Consider the following 16,309-nt stretch of genomic DNA (forward strand, 5'->3'; position numbering starts at 1 on the left):
GGAGGGCATGGCCAGCTGGATAGCATTTTGGGCTAGAGCCACACCCCCTGCCTGGCTGGAGCCATGTCTTTTTTTTCTGGTTGGGAAACATTGGTCTAGTTATAACGTAGCAAGAAACCCTTTTATCTGCCTGCCCCCCACCCCATGTGAAGCTTCTCCATATGGCAGAAGCCCCTCTTTTAGTATTTGCCCCCTTTTGGGGTTGCTTTCTCTTTTCTATCTTTTCTTTCTTCCTCTCTCTTTCTTTTATTATATCATTATTATTTTTATATAAGGTATATTTGTAGTGAAAATAGAAATTGTAGATGCTTTTACAAATGTACTTTAGGTTTAAAAGTAAGTAGTACCATGTAACGATGTTAGCAAGAGCAGGAATCTCTGTATGGAGCAGATCCCTGAATGAATCATGGTTGATTGTATAACACAGTAGCTAGTCTGGATAAGTATGTTAATGAGTGGCAATTAACACCTACAAGAGACCAAGAAGAAAGAATCAATAAAGAGCCAGGAATTCCCAGAAACTTCATTGTTAAAGGTATGGTAGCCCCCGTTTAAACTAATCAATGCTGGAAACAGACCCTTGGTGCTGAAATACCCCCTGATCAACCATTTCCAGAGCTCTATTCATCATGGCAGTGAATTAATCAAAACTCCTCAAGGGACTCCTGAGACCACATGTATGTGTTAACCCCTGGGGCTGGCAGCTGCCATCCCGCAGCTACCAAGAGGGACATTGCTCAAGGTCAATGACCCCTTGATTGGGTAAGCCTGAGAATTGTGGGGGGTCACCGAAGTCTGCCAGAGAAGGATAAAAGGCGGTGAAGAATGACCCCAATGGCGCCCTCTTTGACCTGACTAGCATGCTGCCTGTGCAGCCGGAAGGACCAGCCGGCGACCCCCTTCTGCAGCAACATCGCACTGAAAGAAGCCTCGACTGGCCATCGACGCTAGACTTGGGGATAGGTATATCTTGTCACCAGTTCTTAGTGTTCAGAGCTAGCTACTGTGAGTGTGTGTGCGCACGTGCGGGAATGTGTGCGTGTTTGAGGGGATCAGCACCAAGGTTTATGGTCTGACTTTTGCATCTGTCCAATAAACTAGAATTTTATGATGATCCTGTGAGTTGGTGCTTTGTAGCTAACACTAAGTTTTTCACAATACCTATGATAAGTAACCCTTTATAGTACGGCTTCTAGCCCTGTTCTGACTTTGTGATAATGTTCAACTTCTCAATGTTAGTATAGGTCAGTGGTCTCCAACCTTTCTAAGCAGAAAATCACTTCTTGAATTAAAAGTACAAGGCCTCTGCTAGGGCATGTGCAGCGGCAGAAGCCCGCACTTCACACCTGGATGAGCCACCCAGGCTCTGATTGTTCCACTACCCGGTCCAGCCGGTGTCCCACTTGTTGCAGTCCCTGCCTCTGCCCCAATCCTCAGTCTATTTCGCTCTCCACCTCTTCCCTCTGCCACAGACTGACCTGCTGGGCCGGGCTGAGGTGCATGCATACGCACACACACTCAGCTCCCCCAGACTGAGACTGAGAGACTGTCAGAGGCTCCACAACTGACCAGTCATTCATGATCTACCAGTTGGTGACTACTGGTGTAGGTTGTCTGTTGCCTTAAATAATCTGGACTTGAAAGGGGCTGGCCATTTGCAGTGGCCAGTTGCTACTAAGTAATTCATATTTAAAGAGGTAAAAAGAATGGTAGGAATGTGTTCAAAACAGCTTTGGGTCTGCTGTATATGTATTAATAATTCTGTTTATAGCATTAAAGTGAAATAATTCTTGCATTTGTAGCTCAGTGAAGGTTTACTTTTCCAAAGTCAAAATTGAGCTGTTTTAAATTGTTAGTGCTCCAAATTCTGCTTTGATGTAGAGAGCTCTGGTAAGGTATGAGTTCCATTTATTTATTTATTTTTTTGGTCAGTGGGAAAATCTTAATAAAATAATCCATTAAATTAACACGTAGGTTGCACCTTTCATGTAAAACATGCAAAGGTATTTTAAGTATGATGGCTCCCCACTGCAATTAATTTACTACCAGTGCCAGGCTGGTATGGGGTACAGGAGTATTGGAATGCATGACACTTGCAGAACTCCAAAAATAAAAGGCTGAAATCACTTGGAAAATGGATTTCTCAAGTGGTATTTTTCCAGAGGAATTTTGAAGATATTGGATATGATTATGACATGACTAAAGTAAATATTCATTTATATTAACTATGCTTTTCTATCGATTTGGGCAGTCATCCTGTTAGATACTTGAGAAATTTGTGGTGCTGCTTTTGTGAATCTGGTTATGTGGAAGATTCCGAAAATGATTGCAGAAATGTTCCAAATTGTACCTTAAGAATATTTAATGAAAACACTAATTTACTTTTTATGTTAGGATTAAAAAAGAGAAGGAAGTGGCCCTTTCTCATTAATGTCTGTAGAATTACAGTATCTGTATCTGATTTACAACAAATAAGTCAGTGAGTAGTTTTTGCAGATCATAACTGTTTTGCGTAGACACTTACCTCGTCATTGGGTTGCATTAAAAACATGTTAGATATTTAAATATTCTACGTATGTAGTTATACCAAATGTGCTTCTATGAGATTATAAGAATTGCTGGTTGTTACTGAAATCCCACAACAAAGGTAAAGTTACCACTTTAAAAAAACAAAACAATTATTCATATTCATTGGAAAAATCCAAGATTTAAAAGCTTATGCAGGTCTATTAGCATGAGATAAACTTTTAACTGTGGTTACTAAATTTGTTTTATGATTTTGGAAACAAGTGTGAGAGCTCTCAGGAACACTTTTGAAAAGTCAATTGAGCTATGCTGTTTTGGGGGGGTTGCTACAGAGGTCTTCCAGGTAGACAATTTTTGAATGGCTTGTTAATAAGAAAAACAAGACCTTATCTATATTCAAGAATTCACATTCAATTTCCTATCAATATTGATTATTTGGTTGCTGTTCTAGCAGTTTAATTTTGAGGTCATTAATAATACAGGCAGTCCTTGCACTTATAGTGGGTTAAGTTCCTGGAAAAGGTACTGTAAGTTGAAAGGATGGAAGTTGAATCTGATTTTCCCATAGAAACAATGTTATAATAGAGGGTTACATTCATGACCAAGGGCCTGATGTCAGTTGGAGTGCTGCTGCCAGTTTTGGGCTCCACAATTCAAAAAGGATGTGGAGAAGCTTGAGAGAGTCCAGAGGAGAGCCACGCGCATGATCAGAGGGCAGGAAAGCAGACCTTATGATGAGAGGCTGAGAGCCATGGGACTCTTCAGCCTGGAAAAGCTCAGGCTCAGGGGCGATCTGATGGCCCTGATATGTTTGTCAGGGGTGCTCACCAGGAACTGCAGGAATGTCTGTTCACCAGAGCGCCCCAAGGGATGATGAGGTAAGACGGTCACAAACTCCTTCATGACTGTTTTGGGTTGGACATAAGGAAGAACTTCTTCACTGTCCGAGCCCTCAAGGTCTGGAACAGCCTGCCGTCGGAGGTGGTTCAAGCACCTACATTGAACGCCTTCAAGAGTCATTTGGATGCTTATCTTGCTGGGATCCTATGACCCCTGTTGACTCCCTGCCCCTGGAGCAGGGTGCTGGACTCGATGATCTTCTGAGGTCCCTTCCAGGCCTAATGTCTATGACTCTTACATTTTGTCTGTTAAACTTCAATTTAGGGAATATTCAGAGAGCGTTTTTTATTCCAACCTATGGGATTATTACTGTGCAAGTTCTACATTAATGGAAGTTGTGAAGTCTTAATCAGGTGCTTTCTGGAAGTGTCCTGGGAATAGAGAGGCTACTTAACCCTTTGTAGAATCAGGCCTTATTTAAGAAATTTTGCCATCCTTATGTAAGAATATCTTTCAGTTCAGTTTTGTTCAGTTGCTTTTGCAGAGGTAGTGTGTAACACACTTAGTGCTTTCATTAATAAACAAATATATTTTATGTTTAAGCTTTTCTTTATAACCTAAAGAAAACAGTTTGCCGTAGAATAGCACTTACTGCAGAGGGTTTGAGATGTACAGGACTTTCTGTTGAGGCCGCCTGCCCCAAAATCCATAAACGATGGAATCTCAGCTTCAGAATTGGTGAGGGAGAACTAAGCTTTGGCTTCAGACTTTTATCCATTTCCAAAATGAATAACATGTAGCCTTTTTCTTCCAGTGAGAGGATCCAAAGGACTCTATATGGTGAATGGACCACCTAGTTTTACAGAAAATGCAACGTTTAAAAGGTACTTCTTTGTTTTAGGCATTTTAGATCTTTTGCAGGGAATAAACAGTGTTCCCCCTCCCCCCTCAATATACACATTTTAAATCTAGAGTGCGTATAAAATCAGAATTGTCACATTTACATAAAAAGAAAACTTTAATAAAATGACAGTGGTAATATTGAGCAGTGAATGACTCTTCACCCACTGTCAATAATTTGCAGATTGGTGGAGTGGATGGATTCATTTTTGCCTATACACTAGTAGGTGTTGAAAACTGGTTGTACTACTACTGTTGTTCTTGTTTTGTTGAAAAGCCTCATGTGTATGTGTGTTATGTTCGGTTATGTCTTTTAGGGATGCTGGGAAAAACTGCAAAGCTTTCACATTCAGCCAGGATGGTTCTCTCTTTGCTTGGTGCAATGGAGAAAAGTCAGTGTATCTTTTATTACTAATAACTTCATTTCATTTATGTTAAGAAATCTTGATACTTCTGCCCTCTGTAATGTGCCATTGTAAATGGAAATGTTTGTGTGTATTTTATAAAGACAGTTTTTTGCACTTCAGTTGCCAGGGATAGGAGGTTAGTTTTGTAATTAGCCGGTACATTGTTTACAGTTGTTTTCACACATTTATTAGGTCACTATTATCATGGTACCTGAATGTGTGGTATTAGAATTTCTGTTTTCTGTTCATATTTCCCATAAGATATATGTCCAACTCTCAGGCCTGGGAGTTTACCCATGACCTTCAGTGCAATAGGGTTGCAGAGCTGTTTTTAGGCAAAACTCTTGAAAATCAGGTAAAAGAGATTGCTTTTGATGGGGAGGGGATTTTTTCTGAATATTTGGGCTGTCTGCAGTTACTTTATATCTGTCAACCAAAGTTAGATTTTTCAGTATAATGAGCAATACTTTTTTTAAAAGCTGGTACCTGAAAAAAATCAGGCCTGAACTACTAGATATGCTGGTGCTACCTGAAAAGTTGGTAGGAATTAAAGCATTTCACAGGGCCCATAATTATTGACTAAATTGAGTTGTTTCCTAGTATGAAGTTCGTTGGTAGCAAGTGGAGAGATTAGATAAGCTTTTTTTGATGTTTAAGTTGCCTTCCCCCCCCCAGTAGTTTCAATCACCTGGAGAGATGGAGAGATCCATCTTTAATAAGGTCAGAATATTGTTATCACTGTCCCTTCCAGCTATACATTTTCTGTAATAAAAGATGTCACCAGAAAAAAACCTTACTTATCTCATCTTTAGTAAACTTTTCAATTAAAGTGTTTTAAAAAGTACTACATTGTATAGCAACGTAGTTGCTGCTGCATAGGATTGGTATCTTAGACGACAAATTCTTAGAAGTTCATTGTAAATTTAATAAAAAATCAAACGGAATCCATCAGCCCCTTTGAAGTTTGGCATTGTTTTGTTTCCAATCACTGAAGAGAGCCAGTGAATGCAGCTGGTAGGGAGGAGTCTCCTAATCCAGTTCCTGGAGGCTGTCACAGGTTAAATAACATTTCATTCTACTTTTCTGTTGTTCTTTGGGTCCCAAATTTCTTCCAGTCTTTAATCACAATTAACATCCTATGTCCGTGGCTGCTACCTGATCATGGTTGTTTAATTTACTTTTTCACTGATCTATGTGATCTCTGAACATCAAACAATATATACAATAAAGCCTCAAACCTTCAATGCAAGATCTTCCAGATATAACAGTTCTTTTTGCTCTTGTCTGTTTGTTACCCAGCTTTAACATTACAAGAACATAGTCAAGAGTTTATTTTTTCTTTTTGTGGCTGTTTTATTAAGTTGGAATTCAAATGTTGCAGATCAAGAAATACATTTTAGATTTGAGAATTTTACTTACTAATTACATTGTTGGTCCACTTGGATCTGTGATCTTACAGTGTGTTTTATATGAATATTTAGCCAAGGGAGCAGGGAACTTCTTGCATCTGCCAAATTCAGAACAGATCTAGAACAGCCAAACATGTGAGAATGACTCTGGGTATTAATTAACCACTCTAATCATGCTTTGTTGCAATGACCTTTCTTGGTTCCAGAGTAAATATTGTGAATGTCACCAGTGCTGAGTTAGTGCGTTCTTTTGATCTTCCAAAGGCAGTTTGCCTTGAGCTCTCGCCAAAGAATATTATCCTGGCAACATGGCAGGCATACACAAGTGAGTATTTTCCCATGTGTAAAAATACATGCTGAAAAAAATACATACTCCAACTGAATCCAGTTTGATGATGTCTTGTTGCTGAGTTGCTTTGATTAGCATTGCAATTTGGCAAAGAGGTTTTAAAAAAGTGTTTCCTCCTTGTATAGAAAATGAAGTGGTTGGTTAAGTACTTGAAAGATGGTGCCATCTTCTGAAAGCATCTGTATTGACCACTACTTGAGGGAGTTACCAGACTGGATTGAACAGCAGTCTGATCTGTTGAGTAAACTTTATGTTAAAGAATTAACAGTTGTTGTTAACATACACAGCATGTTTGAGCACGTTGAAATACTATCCAGACAGTGTGTGTTCAAGGAATCATAAGACATCTTATGGAAAGAGTTTATTATAAACTAGAAAGAGGATGGACTTCTGTGTGGGTTTGAACAGTGATTGGGTGAAAGAGTAGGTGTCAGATGTGGAAAGTCATAGAGTTGTGCTTAGTCCCAAATACAGCTTTGCAGAGACAGTTATGTTGTGCATAATGAGGAGAGGGGTGCAGTGAGTCATGGCAGTTCTTGAGAATCAGGAGGGCTGTTTTCAATAGGATACAAATATGGCTGTGAATATAAAGGTAATGAACACTGTGAATGATATTTTCATGGGGGAACACAACCTAGAGGATATGGAGAGTTTACTTTTCCATTGTACGCCTAGGGGTAGCTTTCTTAAGGTTTTGATGGATTTTTTAAGACTTACCTTAGTGCTGATGGCTTTATTCTGAGAACTGTAAGGAGCTGACCAGCAGATGGATGCTGGTAATGACCTGTAAGTATAGTACAGTGGAGGAACATTGCTCCCAAGTTTTAAAATAAAAGGTGATGTGGGGTTACACCAAAAAAATCCCTGTTTGAGAGATGGAATAGATGAAAGCCTTTCTAGAGGTGCACCAATATATCAGTCCATATTGTATCGGCATCAATAAAAGGAAAATTAACATTACTGGCAATAGGCTGTTTTTGGCCAATATGCCTGATAATGTTACCAATAAACGTTGCATGCAGGCAAGCAGCTGCAGCATGAATGCAACCAGGAATGCAGCCTGGCAGCTTGGAGAACAGTAAGTCTGTGTGGGGGAGGGGGGTTTGTAGGGGCAGATTGGGGCCCCCCATGGTGCAGGAGGGAGTGAGGCTGGAGCAGGCGCTGCCCAGCCAGGGCGGGATGCAGGATGGAGCAACAGGTGGTTCATCTAGGGGGTGCCTCCCGCCACTGCGTGCACCTCTAGGGGAGGCGCAGAGGGCATGTGCCCCCCCGGGTATGTGCGTGGGGCAAGGGTGGGCTGCCTGCTTGGGGCTGTGCTGCCCTCTTCTCAGCAGGAGGGGGCTGGGCTGGGGCTGTGCTCAGGGCAGGTGGGGGTGAGGCAGACAGCAGCACTGAGAGGGGGGCCTACACGGGGCTATGGCCCACCCTGTAGCCCCCCCCCCCTTCCAGAGCCACTGCCACCACCCACCCTGAGTGCAGCCCAGGCCCAGCCTGGCAGATGGGAAGAAGCTGGCATAGCCCTTGTCCCTGAGCCTGCAGCGGGCAGCCCACCCTCGCCGTGCACACATTCCCTCCCTCAGTGCAGGGGGGACCTTGTTCTGCACCCCCCATCCCCCTTCCCTCCCCCCATGCACCTTCCCTCCAACAGACTTACTGGCTGGACGCTGCTTTCCATGCCAGGCTGCATATCGGCAGTCAGGTTGGTATTGGCCAATACTGTTGGCTGATTAACCAGCCCGATTGGCCAAACAAATCTTTATTGGTGCACCCCTAAATCTTACTGTTACAAGGTTCCCAGCATCCTACCTCATGAGAGTGCGTTGCTCGGACAGGATGGTAGTAAAGTAGAGTTACACTCATGCCTAGGGCCACCATGGTAAATGTGTGTTTTCATTACAGCTGCTAATGATGGCACAGCAGGGGTGCCCAACCTACAACTTTATGACGTGAAAACGGGGAAATGTTTAAAGTCTTTCATCCAGAAAAAGATGCAGAACTGGTAAATAATGTTTCTAAGCACTAATTATTTCAAAGATAAGTAATTTCCAAAACATGATCCTGAAAGTGTCATTTTAGTGTGGTGTTGTTTTTCAAAATATTGCATTTCAGTAAGTAACTGTACACAGTTGTTTTTAATATAGTGAATTTGCTATCCTCATGCACAGTAAGGTGCAGTTGGTGAGAAAAGTCTTATTAGCAACTCTAAGTTTGGTTGCATGCATTTTTATTATATAGCTGCTATCAGCCTCTTGCAAATTTGTAACATTATTGAATCTATTTGACCAGAGATCTAAACTTAAGATTTGCTGTTCAGCTTTTAAAGGTCAGGATAGTAAAATGTTGCCTAGTTCTACCTATATTATCATTTTTTTTCCTTTAATCTCAGGTGTCCTTGCTGGGCGGAGGATGAAAGCATTTGTGCCAGGAGTGTAAACAATGAAATACACTTCTTTGAAAAGAACGAATTTAGTACGCAAACTTTCATTGCATTCTTCATACATATCCCCTTTGGCTTTCTTCACCTTGTCTCATTACTCTTATTTCTTGGCTTCAATTGAAATATTACTTAAAGCTTTTAGTATGGAACTGAAAATCATTACAGATTTAATCAAGTCCTGGCCTGCTATATTTTAGACACAGGTGCCCAATTCTGACCTGACTTATTGCTAATAGAATTCATGAAATATGTGTTGGTACAGAATTTGGCTTGTGATTTCTCCCATGGCTTATGCTCAGCTTTTCTAGTCCAGTTGTCAAAAAGAAATAGGGGAAAAAAAGGTTAGAAAATGAATACTTGCAAGAACAGCACCGCAGTTGAAGGAGATTCCTTCAGAGGCTTGGTGTGTGTCAAGGGAATTTAGGGGACAAGGAAAGCAAGCTGGATGGTAGACGGTAGAGAGGATGATGGGTGGAGGCAGAGTAGCATGTTGGAAAAAAAAGACAGTGCTGGGCAGAGAAGAGAACATTGAAAAAGGAAATGGGGATGCAGAGAAAGAGAAAAACCTTTAAGATGGCATAAAGGTGTTGGGAGTTAATGGTGGGAGCACAACACACTGTCATGGGTAATGTACAATGGGAAGTATTTTTTTCTGAAGTGGTTGGAACTTAGAAATATCAAGAAATTGTGCATCTGACAGAGAGTAGCTGAAGAAAGAAGGTTAGGTTGAAAGTGGGAGAAGTCATCTGTCATTTGATGATGGATTCCTGGAGTAGTGTTTAAATATTCTTGGGGAAAGGTTTTCATCATCGTTCCTGGTGGGGGAGGAAAGCTTCCAAAATAACTTGGAGGGGGAAATAGTCCTTGGGTTGCACTTGTAAAAATGTTTTTTCATGCCGGAAGGGTTCCTGCCCTGTACTACTTGTTCTTTCCCTTTTTGTCTTGATTCTGATCTTACCAAGAGGTGAGACTTGTGAAAGCAAATTTCCTTTGCACTTTATATTTAAAGCTAGTTGTTGTACAAACTTTGCTGGCTTTAGTTAACAAAGAAGTGGTTCATGAATTGAACCTTGCAGTTTCTGTGGGAGGGCTAATGATTTCCAGTCAGACTAATTCCAGCCACCTTTGAAAGATCCCATTGAACCAAGGCTACTTCTTGGGATTAAAGATGATACTGAACATTCTGTTCAGATAAAATGTTCAGAAATGAATGATCTACTCTGCAGATCAATAAGGATGATTTGTGACTTAGATTGGTATGTATTTTCCTGGAAGCAAGGGTGTACTTTCCTTTAAGATGGGTGTTAGGTGCTGTCTCAGTCCACTCAAATGGAAGAATAGTGGGAAAGACAACTGGATTCACTTGGAAGGAAGCACCCCTTAACATGGGGGTGGCCAACCTGCAGCACAAGTGACATTTGGCAGATCAGGGTGGGGCAGGCAGCACAGCAGCAGGTTGGTGCCTTCTGCTATAATCCTTAACGTGGTAGAGAGACACCCATACATCCATCAGGTGTTTGGGAAATATGACTCGTCTAAGAGGAAATCATTTGTCATTTCTGGTACTTAGCTTACTCTGAGAGTTGCTGGAGTGGAATTTTTTTCTAAATGCATTATTTTGAGTGTGCTAGCAGTGGAAGCAGTGTTTGGTACACAGGAGGCCTTTCAAAGGGCCTGCCATATGAAGTCATCACCTGGCTTTCATTCATAAAAATCCTGGGAGAAGCGCACCTGGCTTTGTATAGAGTGGAGGTAGATGAGTAGGAACAGCTGTGGCTGCCTCTGTACACAACATAGATAAGATGGAAGACTGACACGTGCCTGGTTTATGGACCAAAAAGTGTGTTCGGGCAGGTTTAAGAGATCTTCCGACTGCATGAACTTCTTCCTCAAAGCTTGCAGAATGTTTCAGACCCAAACTTGGTTCAAGTAGGTTCCAGGTTGTGACTGTAAATAGAAGTAAATCTAGCCAGAGCTTCAAGTCTGAGGGAATATACAGTTAAAGGTGGTTGCACTGCTGTTTTTACCAAGTAAGGAATCTGTTTACGGGTAGATACACAGCTCCATGTTTATCAGTGTCACAGGCCCAAATAACATTATGATTAAGTATGCGGACTACCATTGTCTGTCATTTAACCTTTTTTTGCAATTGTGGTTTTGCAGATACTATTGCAAATAAACTTCATTTGCAAAAAGTTAGTGATTTTGTGCTGTCACCTGGATCTCAGCCAAACAAGGTACTTGTAACACTTATTCATTTGACATTTTACATTTTTGGTTCTCTTAAGGAATCATGCTTCTTTGCCTCTGTGTTGCTAAGAATAATACAAAAACTTAATATCCTGGTGTCGATTTAGGTTGCTGTGTATGTTCCTGGGAGCAAGGGTGCACCCTCCTTTGTAAGACTATACCAGTACCCCAACTTTGGTGGTCCTCAGTCGGCATTGGCCAACAAAAGTTTCTTTAAAGCTGACAAAGTGACAATGCTATGGAATAAAAAAGGTATAGTGGCCATGTGTTCAGTCTTTTATATTTTAATTGTTTTGTTTGTTGTGGAATTTCTAATTTTTGTACTTATCTAACTAATTTGTATCTAGGTGGATACTGAAGACAAATGCTTATAAGAATGCACTTCAGAGTGCTACCCGTCTGATCTCTTCCTCTCTGTCTCCCTCCCCCTGCTGTCATGTTGTCCTGCTCCTTTTGCCCCTAGTATTCATTTTATACTTTTCATATTCTTGCCTTCTGATACTTTTTAATGCTTCACATGAATCTCCTATTACAGTTAAATTATAGGTTTCCTGGTAAAAATCTTACCACATCATATCCTAATTCTTGTTGATATAGAACATACTTTCTCCTATTTCATTTTTTTTTAAAAGCCACTTAATCTAAGATCCTCTCTACCATTCCTCCTTTACTTGTCAAGCGTCATGTCTTAACTTGTGTAGACTGTAAACTGTTTCAAAGGAACAATCTGTTTTGTAAAATGTCCCATATGTTTGTAACGTATGTAAAATGTTTAGTAATCAACATTGTACAACGTGACCCAAATTTTGCCCTCAGCTGTGTCCTTACAGCTCCCACTGAGAACAGGTGGAATCATAACCGAGTGTCAGAGGACAGAAGCTGACCATTTTATTGAAATGTACATTTAACATCAGTGCGGCTAGAAATTCACACTATATTGTGTATTTGCAGTGTGGGCCAGCTTGAGTTGCTGTGAAAACCTGAATGTTGTTTTGCTGTTTTTAACTGTTTAAAGTGTAGGCTTATGGTTATACTGGAGTGCGAGTGAGAAGTTTAAATTTATTTAACCTGTATGGGGGGAAAAAAAAAACCACGAAAGAGGAAAACATTCCCTTGTCCACTGATCTTACTGCTCTTCCTTATTTGCATGGTAAAAAATGTCCCAAACTAGAAGAACATAATAGCACAGATGCACATTTTATGTAACTAATCAACATTAATAATATGTTTATTATTCTGGTCCCATGAACTAATATGTCACTGAATATTGTGGAAATTAATTGCAGTCTTACTAATTGTATATGCCTATGAATATAATTTCTACTGTTTAGAGCCTTACGTTTATGGGAGTAAAATATTAAATTACAAGTATATGCATGTACTTCCATTTGTGTATACAAACTGCGTAACCCAGTGTGTGCTTTGCCACTTGTTGAGTAATGGCAAGTCTTTCAAAATCATGGTGGTAAAATGTTATGCTGCAACCCACTATTGCATACTCTTATATATGGGCATATACATCGTCTCTTTATGTCAGTAAAAGTTCGTTAATTTTTTGCATAATTCTAAAATGCAGTGACTGGGCTATGCTCTCATCCTTCTCTCAGAAAGTTTCCCTTCCACCCCTTGGGTTAAAATCTAGAAGGGAAAATTTCAGGTGAAAAAGAGAAAATGATAGACAGTCATGAGCATGTGGCTGTAGAGAAAGCATCCAAGTTACCTTAATGATAGATTTCACAATTAGCCACATCTGCATTTCTCAGTGTGTATATGATTGTTTGTGGAATAGAGCCCTACCTGGTTTGCATTTTTTTTTAAACCTATCTTCTGTTTTGTACCTTAATAGCTACTGCTGTGCTAGTAATAGCCAGTACAGAGGTTGATAAAACCGGAGCATCGTATTATGGTGAACAAACCCTACACTACATTGCAACAAATGGAGAAAGTGCTGTTGTACAATTACGTAAGTGGTTTTTAGAGCACTAGTGGGGTTAGAGTGTTGTTGCAGCTGTGATGGTCCAGAAGTGCATGACAGTTGAGACTTGTTTTCTGATCTCTTTTATTGGACTGACTGTGTAGCTGGAAGAGGAGTCTGACAAACTTTCAGGCATGACCGAAGGAATGGCAGTGTGCGTCTGAAAGTTTATCACACTTCTTCCCCAAGTGTACAGCTGGCTGGGTGAAAAATATCACAAAATGCTTTTTAGAGTGAGAGTTATTGTTGAGTTTGGTTGGGGTTTTTTGTTAATTTCTGTAAAAATATATTGTTTGTCATTTGAAGTGGTTTAGGAACAACAGGGTGGCCAGCGAGCGACACAGATGCCACAAAAGGCATTGGCAGTGTGTGTGTGTGTGTGTGTGTGTGTGTGTGTGTGGCATCTGGCAGATTGGAGAGGGGGCAGGCAGCACAATTGCAGGTAGGTCAGGAAGCAGAAAGCAGAGCAGCAGCTGAGGCAGAAAGTAAAGTGCAGGGAGTAGAAGGATGAGAGGTAGCTTGGGTAAGACTAAAGAATCAGAGTGGCACTTGGGGAGGATGCAGGGCTAATTGGTGGCATGCTTGCCACAAAAGTTGGTTCCCACTGATGTACTACACAAATAATAAGATGTTGGAGTTTGTGATGGAAATGGGCAATTCAAAAGAAAAATACTTTAAAAAATAAGTTCCATTTCCTGTGTTTCTTGGCAATTGAATACCTATAAAATTGCATCAGACTATAAACTGCAACTCTCATGCCTACTCATGTATATGTTTGGTGGTGTGCTGTGCTGAAATGCAGTTGTTCCATCATCTAGGAGTTTCCATAACAGGCCCTGCCCCTTTCCGTGTGTGTCCACATGGATATGTGTTCACACAAACAAGTTAATTGCATTTTCAGAGTACGTGGAACATGGTAATTGGAAAATAAATATTTTGAAGGAAAAATCAACAATAAATTTGGGATGAGACAAACAATACATTTTGTGGAAGTTAGAGGGTTTTAATCCTAGTGTCCTGGTGCATTCCAAAATCTGCTAACCCAAGTCTATTGGAGTGCTTTTTTTCCTTGCTCTCCTAAACTGCTATACACTGTTGAACAGCTCCTGTGTTTCACAGGTGTTGACAGGCTTAGCAGTCAAACAAATAAAAGATTTAGCAATCTTCATATTAAAAGAGATGTGACAGTGCAAGCTGTTGATTAACTGGATTTTCCCATTGTTGTTTGCCTTCTCTTCAGTACCAGTGCCGATTGCGATAGATTCTCCGTTTGTCCTGCTACAATGCCATTTCTGGTAGCAAAGACTAAACCCCCATTTTCTTTTGTTGCTAACTTGACTGAAAACCTTGGCCAGGATTATAACTAGGAAGGGGTCTTCTTCTGGGAGCAATTACCTTTCTTATCTGAGCAATTAGTGTTTAAGTATGTACATCTTAAGGCTTATTTTGCAAACTGCAGTTTTCATTTCAAATGCATCATTAAAAATAACACTTTATAGTTAACTTTTCCAAATGTAGCTATTCCCTTTGAAAGAAAAAGTGAAACGTGTCTTTGATTATTGCCAACAAAGAAACATGAGCAACAGGAGTCAGTGATCAAAATTTATTTTGCTAAATTGAATCAACGTTCTGTTTTAAGAGTTCATATAAAAATGAGTATCAGCAATTCATTTAATAGATTTCATAGACATTTGGGCTGGAAGGGACCCCGGAGGATCATTGAGTCCAGCCCCCCACCCCAGGGGCAGGAGGTCAGCAGGGATCATAGGATCCTAGCAAGATAAGCATCCAAATGTGTTTTTTAAAGGTGGCCAAAGTGAGTGCTTGAACCGCCTCTGGTGACAGTCTGTTCCAAAGGGGGCTCGGACAGTGAAGAAGTTCTTTCTTATGTCCAGCCTGAACTGGTCACAGTGGAATCTGTGACCGTTTGATCTTGTCATCCTTCTGGGGGGCTCTGGTGAACAGTCGTTCCCCCAGATCCTGATGAGCACGCCTGATAAGCTTATAGGTGGCCACTAGATCACCCCTGAGCCTGCGCTTTTCCAGGCTGAATAGCCCCATTGCTCTCAGCCTCTCTTCATAAGGTCTGTTTTCCTGACCTCTGATCATGTGCATGGCTTTCCTCTGCACCCTCTCAAGCTTCTCCACATCCTTTTTGAATTGCGGAGCCCAAAACTGGACGCTATGCTCCAGCTGTGGCCTTACCAAGGCCAAGTACAATGGGAGAATGACATCCCGGGATCTGCTTGAGAAGCATCTATGGATGCAAGCCAGCGTTTTGCTCGCTTTACTAGCCTCAGCATCACACTAAAGGCTCACGTTCATCTTGTGGTCCATAATGACCCCCAAGTCCCTTTCATCTGTAGAGTTAACCAGCGTAGCACTACCAAGCCTATAAGCATGGTACAGGTTTTTCCTCCCAAGGTGGAGAACCTTGCATTTTTTGGTGTTGAACACCATCAGGTTCTCATCCACCCATTTCATGAGTCTGTCCAGATCCGCCTGGATCACCCTCCTGTCCTCAGGTGTGGGTACTTTACCCCAGAGTTTGGTGTCATCGGCGGACTTGGCCAGTCCGCTTCTGACACCAATGTCCACATCATTGATGTAGATGTTAAACAGTATAGGCCCTAGGACAGAGCCTTGTGGGACCCCACTGGTCACAGCACCAAGACGAAGTTTGGCATGACATTGGCCCTCTTCCAATCATTGGGCGCTTCACCAGAGCGCCAAGAGCTCTCAAAGATCCATGCCAGGGGCTGAGCTATGATGCTTGCCAGCTCCCTGAGTACCCTTGGGCATAACCCATCAGGGCCAGCTGACTTGAAGGTATCCAGCCTGTTGAGGTGTTCCTTCATGAGGTCAGCCTCGATGGAAGGCAAGGAATCTCCCTCACCCGGGCCTCCCTGACCCATAGTGCGCAGGGCCGTCCGGGGCTGATGGAAAGCTGACGTGAAGTTAGCTTTTTCCTGGGCGTCATTTGTCAGTTGCCCCATCTGGTTTAGCAGGGGTCCAGTGTTGCCCTTGCTTTTCCTTTGGCTCCCCACGTATCTATAAAAAGGACTTTTTATTTTCCTTGATATTTATATCTAGCTGGAGTTCCATCGTGGCCTTGGGTTGCTCTCTGCAAGGCCAGACTATTGCAGAGTATTCTTCCTTGGTGGCGGTTCCAGTCCTCCATCCTTTTATAGGTCCTCCTTTTCAGACGCAGGAGGT

The 16,309-nt window shown here is 41.5% G+C and overlaps 1 protein-coding gene across 1 annotated transcript in view; it reads left to right on the forward strand.

Annotated features, from left to right (window-relative positions):
- The window catches only part of EIF2A (eukaryotic translation initiation factor 2A), a 37,467-nt gene that overhangs the window by 5,932 nt on the left and 15,226 nt on the right, over positions 1-16,309 (forward strand). The window contains exons 2-9 of the mRNA XM_019532581.1: positions 4,181-4,250; positions 4,584-4,658; positions 6,289-6,407; positions 8,331-8,430; positions 8,818-8,900; positions 11,032-11,105; positions 11,226-11,370; positions 12,965-13,081. Of these exons, the coding sequence (XP_019388126.1) occupies positions 4,181-4,250; positions 4,584-4,658; positions 6,289-6,407; positions 8,331-8,430; positions 8,818-8,900; positions 11,032-11,105; positions 11,226-11,370; positions 12,965-13,081 (783 nt within the window). The remainder of the gene's footprint in view (positions 1-4,180; positions 4,251-4,583; positions 4,659-6,288; positions 6,408-8,330; positions 8,431-8,817; positions 8,901-11,031; positions 11,106-11,225; positions 11,371-12,964; positions 13,082-16,309) is intronic.

Source organism: Crocodylus porosus, unplaced genomic scaffold (genome assembly GCF_001723895.1).
Source record: "Crocodylus porosus isolate Cpor-Errol unplaced genomic scaffold, CroPor_comp1, whole genome shotgun sequence".
Classification (NCBI taxonomy): domain Eukaryota; kingdom Metazoa; phylum Chordata; order Crocodylia; family Crocodylidae; genus Crocodylus; species Crocodylus porosus.